Source organism: Marmota monax, unplaced genomic scaffold (assembly GCF_021218885.2).
Source record: "Marmota monax isolate L192 unplaced genomic scaffold, Marmota_monax_Labrador192_F-V1.1 WCK01_AAM20220418_F8-fsc00023, whole genome shotgun sequence".
NCBI classification, from domain to species: Eukaryota; Metazoa; Chordata; class Mammalia; order Rodentia; family Sciuridae; genus Marmota; species Marmota monax.
Window position 1 is genome coordinate 814,963 of NW_026692907.1, and position 12,945 is coordinate 827,907.

A 12,945-nucleotide genomic window follows, 5' to 3' on the forward strand; every position below is an offset into this window, starting at 1 on the left:
TCATTCACATTTTAGCAAGGTGGTGAACACTATGAACAAAGATGATCACTGGTCCCTTCCTGAAACTCATTTCATCCAATGATGAGAGAAGGCATGGAATAATAAAAACTACCCTATAAAAGAATAGTACAAAACAAGCAAATAAATGAATTCTTCTTCTTCTTACAGTTATTCCATGAAGATGGAGAATGCTGGGTTTATGATGAACCATTACTGAAACGTCTTGGTGCTGTGAAGCATTAGGCTGAGAAACAAAAGTTTACACCCGATGACCAGGGCAAGTCATCCAAATTAAGCAACAATCTTCCTTTGGGAGAACCTATCACTCCCTTCTTATTGCAGTGGTTCCTATCTCAGGGATACTGGACTTTCTGACACAGATGAACAATTAAAGCTGGAAAAGCTTCCCTTTCTCTATGGCAGTTAAGATTTTGACTTCAGTCCTGAGAAAACAAGATATCTGCTCCTGTTCCAGACCCCATGCTTTGAAAAGTTTCACACTCTGCACTCTTGTTCTGCTGTTAAGACATGACATATAGACTCTTATTTCTTCATTCATGTAATCTCTTGGGTTCTATATATACAAATATATACACACAAAAATATACCTGATGGCAGATTTTTCATAATCTTCCATCTATTGTAAATATTGGTTCCTCAGAGTTGTTTTAGAATATTAGTGCAATGTATTAAAATCAAGTGTTAGGAAATTTCATGGTTTCACTTATAACTTTTATTTTGGAAATGAACTATTATTAAATTGTATCTAAACCTGGATTACAGTTGAATTATATTCAGTGCTTCTTAAGGCTTCATAAAGTAATTTTTCCAACCTTTTTAAAAAGTGTATTTTTTTTTTTTTTTTAATCTTCATGGAAGCCAGTTATTTGGCAACCTTGAATATAGTAGCTTTTCACAAGAATTCTTAAAATACTGGAGGGTCTGGCCTCCTTTTCCTCTTATCGTGCTGTTCTATCTTTTGTCCCTGCTAAGCTTTTTCCTTGTGTTAACACACATAAGGCTACCAACATTTCACCAAAAATATTTTATTGCCTTACAGTGTTTAATGTGTATTTTTAGATCCACACACCACACTGAAATAAAACATAATAAAAAGAATGCCACAGCAGCAGATGGCTCATTCTGAAGGGTAATACAGAACTATCTTTATTTAAAAATACATTAAAAAAAAAAAAACAGGTATTAGTACCTAGCATTTAGGTACTAATAACAAATTGGTTACATAGGGCCTCTCAAGAATTCGATTCTCCATCTGAGATGACACAGGCCAAAGCTTCCCAAATAACTGCTTCAAATGTGTCAAATTCACACTTGTCCACCCTCTACATTGACCCTGTGTTGGTTAGTCTCAACAGAAAAGGAAAAAAAGTAAATTGAATTCTATGATGCCAGTGCAAAAAATTCAATGGAAGCCCAAAGGCAGTAGTAGTGTAACTCCATAAAATACAAACACATCTTTAAATACACACTCCTTCAGGCCAACGAGACTGCAGTTTATTTGACTATTTTATGGTAGGGGAGAAGGCTAAGTGTTGATGTGAAAGCCCTGATATCAGTAATGGGGATGGTAGAATCTGCCAGCAAAGGAGAAGGTGGCAGGTAGGCTAGCTGCATCACTTCACAAGAAGAGTTTGAATCCTCACCAGAAGGGGTGCCATCCCCTTCCGGTTCATACTTCCCATATCCAACAACCTGAAAGAGGAAAAGACTCAAGGTAAGAAATGTGTTGGCTATATTGTAGGCAAACAACTTGTTTAGAATTTCTGTTAACCACCCAAACTCAGTAAATGACAACCCTGGAAAGAAAGGAACTATAGTTTACTTAACCATACTCACATGAACACTGAGCATTTTACTTCCCGGTCCTCTGTGAGCCTTGAACCAGTTAACCAGGTCTGACTTTGAAAATGACTTCAGAGCTTCAATCTTATAGAGGAAAGGGAGATAGGAAAGACAGATTGATCCTGCTTATATCTGAGCCCTTTGTTTTATTTTCAGTGTTAGCTCTAGCCTTCCAGAGAAGGATAGAGAGAGAAGGATAGAGAGAGGATGAACCTCTGTGGCACAGCTTCATGTTTCATAGTAATGATCTACATTAGCAGGTAAGCAAGACAGCAGATGTTATAATTACAACTCAGTACTGTACTCAACTAGAAACCCAAGTCTTTGGTGTCACATTTCATTTCTCTGGCTTGAGAAAATATAGCAACTACTGACGTCAACTGGAGTATTTTATTGAACTGGGCTCCTTCTGCCTCACAGAGCAATGATGTCTTTGCTAATGCACTGCAGGAGAGCTACCTATAATCAGAGGTGGCACTGAATTACAGGATCCAGAGAGTTCTTTTTCATGGGTTCTATTATTTTGAGCTAGAAGTCATCAAAAAACCTATACAACTGGAATAAGTAAATCTGGAGGACATCAAGTCCAACTTTCTATAGCAGAAACCCTTTTTAATCCATATATATAATAAAACATTGAGCTTCTCTGAAAACAGGTAGTGGGAGGTAAACTTTAGCACCATACTCACATAGCCACCTTAGCTGGAAACTCAGTATTTGAATCAAGAAATGAGCAAGTGGCCAGGCCTCAACAAGTATCCCAAGTAGCACAATACTGGGATGCTTGCACTTGAAACTCATAGAATTAGGAACCCTCACGTCAGGGCTGTGTTGGTCTGAAAATCATTACCTCGTGGGCAAGACGGTCAAAGAGATACTGTTGTGTCACCACTTCATTCCAGTTCCTGTCCACCTCCTCCCCAAGGTGGGTATCTTCACACTCTTTGAGCTTGATCAAAGCTGTAACCTGTTCCCACCAAAGAGACACTCAGGCATGACATCACATCAGTGTGCACAGCAGTAATTATAATCCTATCAAATCTGGCTTGTGAAGGACCTAGCCAGCATTACCAGAAGAGAGGAAGCTAGGGGGACATTATGATCAGATAAAGATGGAGCTATAAATCTCAAACCCGCTGGGCTTGGTGGTGCATACCTGTCATCCTACCAGCTTGGAAAGGTGAGGCAGGAAGATTGCAAGTTCAAGGCCAACCTCAGCAACTGGTGAGACCCCTGTCTCACAAAAGGCTGGGATATATAGCTTAATGGTAGAGTTCCCCTGGGTTCAATACCCAGTACCACAAAAACAAAAAACTGGCCAACACACTGTGAAAAACTGGTATATTACCATATACCAGTTTGAAAACTGGTATATTACCATATACCAGTCTTGAAGGCTTGCATAAACCAAGACTAGACAGACCAGTGCAGTTACCTGGGTATTGAATGCATCTTCAGTGAGGTTCTCTATCTTCTCTTCAAAGCTGGAAAGAAACTCTTCTATCTTCTTATCAACAATTTCAGAGCTGAAATAGAATATCTTCAATGAAAAGCAATCAGAGAGCTCATCTCTGGCAAAAGTCAAAGGAAGGAATTAGGACTAAGGCATATTTCCAAGAAAAAGACATAAGTGTTTTCTAAGACTTCCGTACTCAACCATAAGCTGAAGGAGGGAAGAGAATGGGGAAGAACCTTCCTATACCCGGCCCCCCACCACTAGAACAATTTCCCTAGTATCCTCATCCAGAAATAGCTACAGCCATACCTGACCATTCCAAAGCTGAGAACTAACAAGACCTTACATTTAGTTCCAGCATAAATGTCAAGTTGGGAATCATTACCTTTCTTGTTCTCATCTACCTAATGAAAAACATTGGCAAGTGCTGTCAATAAGACTTGAGCCAAGTCCTAAAGGGCCACTGGAACCCACATATCAGTCCTCATTATGGTCATCTACTGCCTCCCCTTCTGCTCCCCAGTGACTAAATAGAGCAAACCCTGCTTGTTTTAAGATTTGCATGAGGCTTAAGGAAGTATCTGTAGTTCCCATTCTCCATGTCTAGAATAGGTTAGATCCATTTATTCACTGGCTTACTCACTTATATTTGGTTGCCTGAGTCCCCACAGTGACAGAGAATCCTAGAATCCCAGATGTATTCCGACAGGTTGGGTATACATGGTACCTATAAACAAAGTGAAAAGTTTTTGGGGCTCATGAGGTTACTGGGCTCTGCCTTCAGAAATTCAAGCGGGGAGGGTTTCTGCCCATATACTGGGTTCTGAAAGTCCTAAAAGATGACCATAAATGTGTATACAACTACTTAATTCTCTTGTCAAGGTGTGCACCCCTTTCCTGAACTAGGGACCACAAGTTAGCTTGCTTTCTTATTTATCTTGCAACTTGACCAAACTGAACACATGATCATAATCCAAGATGTAGCATATTTCAAAAATCTGACAATTAAGGCATGGAAGGACTGTGAAGTTCTGAGAGGCTGCAAAAGAAGCCCCAGACTCATTTGTAAAATTTCAGTACCCTTATCAGCAAACTTACCCAAGGGTCTGCTTGGTTCGAAGGAAGTCAAAACAAGGCTCTTCCATGTGCATCTGTAATTCAACACACTAACCATCAGCCCAGAACGCAGCAAAGAGACTTCCATTTTCTCCCCTCAAAAAAGTGTTCCACATACCTCCATGGTCCAGCCTCTCACTACTTTCCTCCTATATCCCTTTTCTGTGCTCTTACTGGGTAAGAATACTAAATGACTACCCCAAGTCACCAGCTTCCAAGGAGAAAGGCTGGGTCTCAGTGAACCCAGGCTCTTAAAAACACCTTGACTCACTTTATGCACTTACCACAAGCAGCTCCATAAGAGTATATTCTCTTAAACTCCTGGTACCTGACTGAAAAGACAAAGTGATCAGACAAACTAAATATCCAGTGGCTTACAAAACTTTTTAATATTAGCTATTCTTTTTAAAACTTTTTTTATAACTTTGCTTATTATTTTTTATTTGGTGCTGAGGATTGAACCCAGTGCCTCCCATGTACTAGGCAAGCGTTCAACCACTGAGCCACAACCCCAGCCCAATATTAGCTATTCTTAAGAACTACTTATTATCATCCCCTCTCTTCACCCCAAGAGAGGTAATCATACACTCTCCCTTCCCACTAACCTGAAGGTCTGTAAGAAGAACTATGCTAGACACCTGTAACTGCAGGTGAACATGGAGGTGGGTCTAATAATCCTGACCTGCCAGATCCTGCCTGGAGGACCAGAGAACTCACAGGATACTTTCTAAATTTAAATTCAAGCATTTTAGTTCAAGGCCCTATGGAAGATAGCAGGAAATGGTTGGGGATCATGAAGGAATAGGACCAGATCTATTTCATAGGTAGAAACAACTGTTCATATAAAAAACATCCAAAACGAAAAAACCCTACTTAGAAGCCTCATCCTAACTACCCCAGAGAATGACAAAATATCTCAGAATGAAGATGGCAGGAGACAAAGACAGAAGATGGTTGCCTGTGCATGCATCTCCAGAGTCAGGCTCTTCTGAGACTCATTTCTCTTGATATTCCCACTTCACCAGAGAAAGAGGCCTGTGTGCCCTAGAAGCCCTTAATAATCAACAATGAGATTTCCTATTTTCTTCTAAGAAAGCTGCAAAAAAGAACCAGTGCATCAAGTTTCTATTGAAAATGCTCTCTGTGAGGAGGGAAATGGTTTCCTAAAAGCAATAGTTTGTGCTAAGAGATGACTAAAAGAAAGAAGTATCTTCAGTCTCACATGTGAAATCCTGCCTAGAACTCTGCCTCTGGGTTTTGAGAAATTATAAGCAGGGCCAGGCTATACTATTTATGGAGTTTGGGACTGAGAGTTGGAACCTAGAAAGACTGCAGGTTGGTTTTTTGCTATCACCAAGCAGATACGCTCCACAGAGAAGCTGGGCCTCTAAGGAAAGACAAAAATCTATTCACCTAAATCCAAAACTACTGTGGCTCCTGAAGCACTCATTAAGAAGACTAGGGAAGCGAGGCATGGTGGCACATGCCTGTAATCCTAGCAGCTCAGGAGGTTGAGGCAAGAGGATCACGAGTTCAAAGCCAGCAGCAGCAAAAGCGAAGCACTAAGCCACTCAGTCAGATCCAGTCTTTAAATAAAATACAGAATAGGGCTGGGGATATAGCTCAGTGGCTGAGTGCCCCAGAGTTCAATCCCAGTAAATATTTAAATAAAATAAAATAAAAGACTAGAGAAAGGCTCAAGTTCACCAACAAAAGATGACTGACATAGGTCAATTTACTTCTGACACCACACCAGGGCAATGTCAGGATAAGACTCAGGCCTAGGGCCAGAAACACAATACAAGGACAAAAAAAAAAAAAAATTTTTACAAGGCCATGGTACTCAAACCCCAGACCAAGGACCTTCACAAGACCTGAAAGGTAAGAACTGATAAGGACTTCCTCATGCAAGAAACTCAGGACCACAGCAGCAGCTATTGGAACTCCAGAATTTGGGAAGTCAGATGTCAAGCTGGAGATTTAGAGAAGATCCTTCTTATAGATTAGAAGTTGAGTGGGAGATTAACCACAGGCTAAAGTAGACCATGTGTTAAAGGGACTGTTGAAAAGTGCTTCCTTATTTTAAGCTCTTCCCAAGCCTCCAGAATAGTGTGCAAAGAATATAGATTCCAAGGACTGACCAGATAAATTGGAGACCAACAAATGAGGGACTCAGAACCTTGGATTTATCACCTATAAAGTGGAAGTAATAAATCCTTTCCCTCAGGTGTTTTGAAACCTTTATGGCTCATAATCATTCTTGTTCAGTGTATACTGATCGTTTGGCTAGGTTTACTTTTGTCTATTTTTCAAAACTGTCCTTTTAACAGGTCTATTTGGGGTTCTGTTAGGGAAACATGCAGGAATTTCCATCCATACTGCATCAGTTCTTCCAGATTCTAGATTAGTTGATTAATGGAGCAATATCTCATAGTAGAGAAAAGGCCCATTTTACTGATAGAAGCAAAGTTTAAACGTAGTTGCTTCAAGAGGAAAAATGGCACAAGAAGAATTTAAGATTTGTGGTTAACTTACAGAGGTAACAAGAAGGTCACTGGGTCAGCTCATTCCAAGGTACTTTGGACCTTCCCCCAGACTTTCATGCCCTAAAGGTACTTATCCACAAGAATACAATGGGACCAACTGACCTGGTAGTAAACAGTGACTTCAGAGTTGGCATCACCCTTGTTTAGAGCTCTCACTTTGCATAAGTGGTGGCCACTGGGTAGCTCTACCACTTGGAATTGCACAGGCATTTCTTGCTCCAGGGGCATGAAATTCAGCTTACTGCAAAAGAATCACATGGGTTACTGAGGCAGTGCCTTTATTCACATACACCCTTCCAAAACCTGTGAAGAAATAGCCAGGCCGTTCACAATCCCTTCTGATTTGCTTTATCTCAGCCTCAAGAAAATCTACCATGGGTAAATATTTCAAATGTGAGTTTAGTAACAATTAACTTAACTGTGGGGCTTAATGCCCTTTTTCTGAACACATAATCCTCAAAGAGAAAATTCAAACCAGTACTTACTCAACAACATATTTCAGGAAATCCATAGATTCCTAAGAGGTAAAAGAGAATTACTGTATTAGTTCCTCTTGATTTATTTCACCCAGAACCATGTAATACCAATTAAGTCATTTCATTGATCAGGAAATCAACTGAATGATAATGTTTAATTATTAAATACTGACTGTGTATGGTGGAAAGGGAGGTACTATGATTGAACCCAGGAGCACTCTGCCTCTAAACTACATCCTTTGCCCTTTTTTAAATTTTTATTTTGAAATATTCTTAAGTTTCTTGGGCTAGCCTCAAATTTAGGGATGCTCTTACCTTAGCTTCTGAAGTGGCTGTGCCACCACACCCAGGTGAATACTCTTAAATGAACAGCTCCTCTTCTGGCTCCCTTTGCAATCTGCTTACCATACACTCCTCATTGGATCAAACTTACTTGTTTAGGGTGAGTGTATCCAAGTGGACATACCCCTGTGTTTTAGAAATCTGGGCCCAAGGACACAGAGCCTGGATAGAATAAGCACTTATTCTAAGAGAACATATTCTCTTCCTCTCCAAAAATTTCTCCTACAAAATAAAAGATTTCTTCGACAAAATGAGGTATTTTCTAGCCATGGCAGCACACACCTGTAATACCACAAAGGACTGAGGCAGGAGGATCTTAAGTTTGAGGCTGGCCTGGGCAACTTACCAAGACCCTGAATCAAAATAAAATAAAATAAAAAGCTCAGTGTCAGAGTGCTTACCCATGCCTGAGGCCCTGGGTTCAATCTCCAGTACCCATACAAAGACACAAAAGCCGTGGGTAAGGGTATGTGTGTGGGGGGGGGGGCGTATGGTTTCTAAAGTGGTTTTTCCTGGGGGCAATCCATAGTACCAAGTCCTCTGGACCCAAAGCCCCTTCTTGGTACTCCCACTGTGTCCAGAAAAAGGCAGCTATTCTTATTCTTTTTGTTGTGGATTCAGACTTGGAAAATTCTCTCTGTGGGCAGGACAGATACTAAGGATGGTTTGAGGTTTGGGGGATATAAAGATAGAAAAGAAGGGATGGGTAGCAGTCACAGTTTCAAGAGTGATTTATAACTAGGTGGGGTGGCACATGCCTATAATCCTAGCAACTTGGGAGGCTGAGGCAGGAGGCTCACAAGTTCAAGGCCAGCCTCAGCAACTTAGCAAGACCCTGTCTCAAAATAAGAAATAAAACAGGTCAGTGGTTAAAGCACCCCTAGGTTCAACCCCCAGTACCAAAAAAGAAAAATAATAAAGAAGATTTATGTATTCTATCAAAGGGTCAGTCCTGAGAAACTGGGAGGCCATAAAGGAAAACAGTCAATAGCCATTTTAGGAATGCCATTCTGCCTGGAAAAGGCCATTGTCAAGTTACAGTCAATAGCCATTTTAGGAATGCCATTCTTGCCTGGAAAAGGCCATTGTCGAGTTACAAGACCCCAGAAATACATCTAATTTAATATCAGAAAAAATTCTTTATGGGGCCGGAGTTGTAGCTCAGTGGTACAGCACTTGCCTACCATGTGTGAGATACTAGGTTAGATTCCCCAGCACCACATAAAAATAAATAAAGTACTGTGTCCACCTACAACCAAAAATATTAAAAAAACAAAAAGAAAAAACTCTTCATATGTTCCCAATCTTCCTCTGCTTCTAATAAGGAAAATGAGTAGTATTATCACAGATTCCTCCCTTTTCCCTCACTTCCACTAATTAAGTTTTAAGTTTGGGCCATTTTCTACCTTATTATTTCCTATTCTTTTTCATTTCTTTGGCATAATCTCAGACTTCATCATTGTTCATATAACAAAGTTTATCATACTAAACATTTTTTAGTATGATAAAGTGTACAGTTCAGTAGTGTTAACTATAGTAGTAACTATATTCACACTGATATAAAATAGATTTCCAAAACATTTTCATTTTGTAATACTAAAATTCTATACCCATTAAACAACTGCTCTCTTCCTTCTTTCCCCAATCCCAGCCTCTGGAAACACCATTCTACTTAACCACAAATCTTAAATTCTTCAATGGTTCTCCATTTGCTACAGAATAAAGCCCAAGGTTCCTTCACCTAACAAAACTTATAACACATAGGTCTGCTTCTGTATATATGTATAACATCCCTTGCCACATACTACTCCCACTTTAATCTCTACATTAAACTCTTCATGTTTTCTACAATCTTCCACAAATGTAACCAACAACCCCCGACACACACACATTGTCAAACTCATTTCATTCAAAGTCATAAACAGTCTTCTTCATAGGAAGAGAGTTGCCTAAGTATCAGAATGGCAGATTTCCTCCAAATCAGAAAATGATAATCTGGCCCACAAAACTACAGAGCTTCCCGCTTCATACAATTTCAGAGTACACCACTGCACTGAAGCCCAGAATACAGTAATAGTATACCTAACACTCACCGTGCTTGTGACATTTCCTTGTACCAGGCCCTCAACAAAAAGTTGGGCTTTGAACTCTTTGACAAAGCTCAGGAGAGACTCCAGGGAAAGGCCATCCATCAAAGCCCGGTACTTATCAATCATTGACCAACGGGCATATTCCAGGATTAAAAGTCGCACATCTCTGCACAAAGAGCAGAAAAACAAATAGCAACAACCTCTGTTGCAAGAAATGCATCTTAAAAGTACAGAAATATTTGGTCAAGTTTTATAGATGATGTGTTTTTTTAGAGACAATTTCTATCACAACTTAAGATGGGGGGAAAATGTCATAATCATCAAAAAGAATTTCAAGTTGCATATACAAAGTTTTTAATGGATTTTACTCACCAGTACAATAATACACTTATCTAGTCTTAGTTGCAGAGTAAAATATTTAACATAAGTAAAGTTGATAGATGACTCAAAGCTTTCCCAGTCATATGCCAATTTAGCATTATTACTATTTTGGTTTGAAGTCTCACTAACATTAATTACTGGAGGCTACTATGATGAGAATCTATAATTGCAGTGACAATATAGTCTAGGTAATGTCTCTAGTCTAGAAGCAGATTAACTTTACCTCCTTATCTCCAAACCAACCTAAACCTACACCTAATAAGCTGTTTGAACTTGGCAAGTTAACTAATAACTGTGATTCAATTTCTTCACTTGTAATAATGCCTACCATTTATTTGGCATAATCACATGGTGAGAATGAATATATATATATATATATATATATATATATATATATATATATATATGTTCTTTGAATAGTGCTAGGACATAAATTTTCCACGAATAGTAGGCATATTATTATTCTACTACACTTCAATAAATTTCCAAAGTGACTGGGTTTTACTAAAATAGTAGTTGATAAGACAGGCGCAGTGGCATATGCCTATAATCCTAGTAGCTCTGGAGGCTGAGGCAGGAGTGTGGGAGACCAACCTCGCATGTGACTGAGTTACTCTCCGACTGGGTGTCTGAGGTGTCCACGTAGCAGAAATGCAGCAGGACTTCCCCACCCTTCTTGGGTTCGAGACACCGATCTGTCTATCCACTACCCCAGGGACCCAATCACCTCATCTGACCTTGCAACACTGCCCCCCCCCACCTTCATTGGATGGGATTTTCCCCAGAATTTAGAGTTCCCCAATAAAAGCCCACTCCCAACCATGCTTGCTCTCTCTTACTAGCCTCTCCCATAAAAACTCGCTTCCGCCCTGGAGCTTGAGGCTGAGAGCATGAGGAACCGTCCCCTGGAGCTTGGTTTAAAGGTAAAATTGTGTGTCTGTGATTCATTTTGTAACTCCCTGAGAATTTCCCTTCATGACCAAACAATTAACCATCTGCGCTGGCTGCGGACAAAGCAGGAGAAACACTGAGTTCAAAGTCAGCCTCAGCAAAAGCAAGGCACTAAGCAACTCAATGAGACCCTGTCTCTAAATAAAATACAAAAAAGGGCTGGGGATGTGGCTCAGTGGTCGAGTGCCCCTGAGTTCAAGCTCCATTACTCAAAGGGAAAAAAAAAAAAAAAAGGAATTGATACAGTAGTATTTTTATAAGTAAAACAAAGTAGTATTCAGGATTTATGGGATACACAGCACTATCATCATCATTTCAACAATTGCAGACAACTCTTCTTCCCAAATCAGATTATCAGTTAAACCTAACACTTAACCCCTTCTTCTTTTGTAATTTATGGGCTCATTATAACTATGTCAAAAGCAGGGTTTCCATTTAAAGTTGTGCTGTTTGTTCACCATTTTCAGATGTCCAGCAAGGGAGTCAAGAAGAGGTTTGCAAGCCCTTTGCAAAAGGGCTATACCTGCTCAGAGGGGACTTATCTGCTGATTAGGGTATCCCAAAGAGAGCTTTCTTTCTGATTCACACAAAGGTATCCACATAGGCTATCATTAGCCCTGGACTAAAGTAAAAACAGGCTCTGAGGGAAGGCCCCAGGGACAGCTTTTTATGAGAGGGTTCAAGCATTAGTGTACAGGCTGTTCAGTTGCCTTGCTTTCTTCAGGAACCTTAGCTGAATTCTGTATAGTTAAAGTTGCCAGATAAGTGACAAGCAACTTAATTGAGATACTTATCAAACCTTATAACACACTAAAATCACCAGTAAACAATTTTGGACTACAAACAAGCCAGCACTTAACTGTTTACTTACAAAGTAAATTGCAAATTATTTAATGATTTGCTTACAAAGATTAGAAAAACATTCTTCTTTATTTTCAGCCTCTAATCAAGTATAATAGGCTGCTTTTAGTCCTGTTCACAGATAGTTACTTAATCTGGATTTAGAGATTTTATGATCTGAAGCCACAGCACAATTCTCGAATGTCTGAAAATAAGCACCAAAATTAGCTTCACTCCCTGCAATTCCCTAAGAAAGGTAAATGCTTTTAGGTTCCTAAAATATAAATTGATCCTGTGTATACGCACTTGGCCAGAGTCTCAGGCTTGATGAGAATGTTAAAGTAGGTCTTCTTCAATTGCTCCATTATCATTGTAAAGACAGCTGGTGTGGAACTAAACTCAGCTAAGTAGTCAATAATGAGCTGAAACAGTAGCTGTAAGGGGGGAAAACAAAAGAAACACTTGATGTGGCAAAGCATGAAAATCTACCAAGTGTTAGGGGGCAAATGTTTTCCTTTGGTTTTTACCAGGGATTTAGCATAGTACTAGGCATTATAGGGGACATAAAAGAAGTACTAAATGGCTAGGGCTATAGCTTAGTGGCAGAGTGCTTGCCTAGCACGTGTGAGGCACTGGGTTTGGTCCTTAGTACCTCATAAACAAATAAAATAAAGGCATTCTGTCCACCTACAACTACAAAAAAAAAAAAAAAAAATTAAAAAGAAGTACACTACGGACTCAAGAGAATCTTCAGGGACTCAAATTCTCAATATTTGCCAAATTTGGAGCCATGGTTCTTCCTTTTTCATTATTTTCCTGAGTATTCTCAAATATTTTTTTTCTTTCCAAACACACTTATTTCATTTTATCTAGTGTCCCTACCA

General features: G+C 39.6%; 2 protein-coding genes across 6 annotated transcripts in view; one reads left to right on the forward strand and one right to left on the reverse strand.

The window, feature by feature from the left end:
• Positions 1-777, forward strand: part of Osbpl9 (oxysterol binding protein like 9) — a 142,752-nt gene extending 141,975 nt beyond the window's left edge. For all 4 annotated transcript variants that reach the window (XM_046450942.2, XM_046450943.2, XM_046450940.1 and 1 more), the window contains one exon: positions 169-777. In XM_046450942.2, the coding sequence (XP_046306898.1) occupies positions 169-243 (75 nt within the window). In that variant the 3' untranslated portion in view covers positions 244-777. The remainder of the gene's footprint in view (positions 1-168) is intronic.
• Positions 778-1,493: 716 nt separating this feature from the next.
• Positions 1,494-12,945, reverse strand: part of Nrdc (nardilysin convertase) — an 87,989-nt gene continuing 76,537 nt past the window's right edge. For both annotated transcript variants that reach the window (XM_046450937.2, XM_046450938.2), the window contains 11 exons: positions 12,368-12,495; positions 9,893-10,055; positions 7,467-7,498; positions 7,084-7,222; positions 4,720-4,767; positions 4,418-4,470; positions 3,963-4,046; positions 3,299-3,389; positions 2,714-2,830; positions 1,858-1,947; positions 1,494-1,713 (listed from right to left, as the gene is read on the reverse strand). In XM_046450937.2, the coding sequence (XP_046306893.1) occupies positions 1,516-1,713; positions 1,858-1,947; positions 2,714-2,830; positions 3,299-3,389; positions 3,963-4,046; positions 4,418-4,470; positions 4,720-4,767; positions 7,084-7,222; positions 7,467-7,498; positions 9,893-10,055; positions 12,368-12,495 (1,143 nt within the window). In that variant the 3' untranslated portion in view covers positions 1,494-1,515. The remainder of the gene's footprint in view (positions 1,714-1,857; positions 1,948-2,713; positions 2,831-3,298; positions 3,390-3,962; positions 4,047-4,417; positions 4,471-4,719; positions 4,768-7,083; positions 7,223-7,466; positions 7,499-9,892; positions 10,056-12,367; positions 12,496-12,945) is intronic.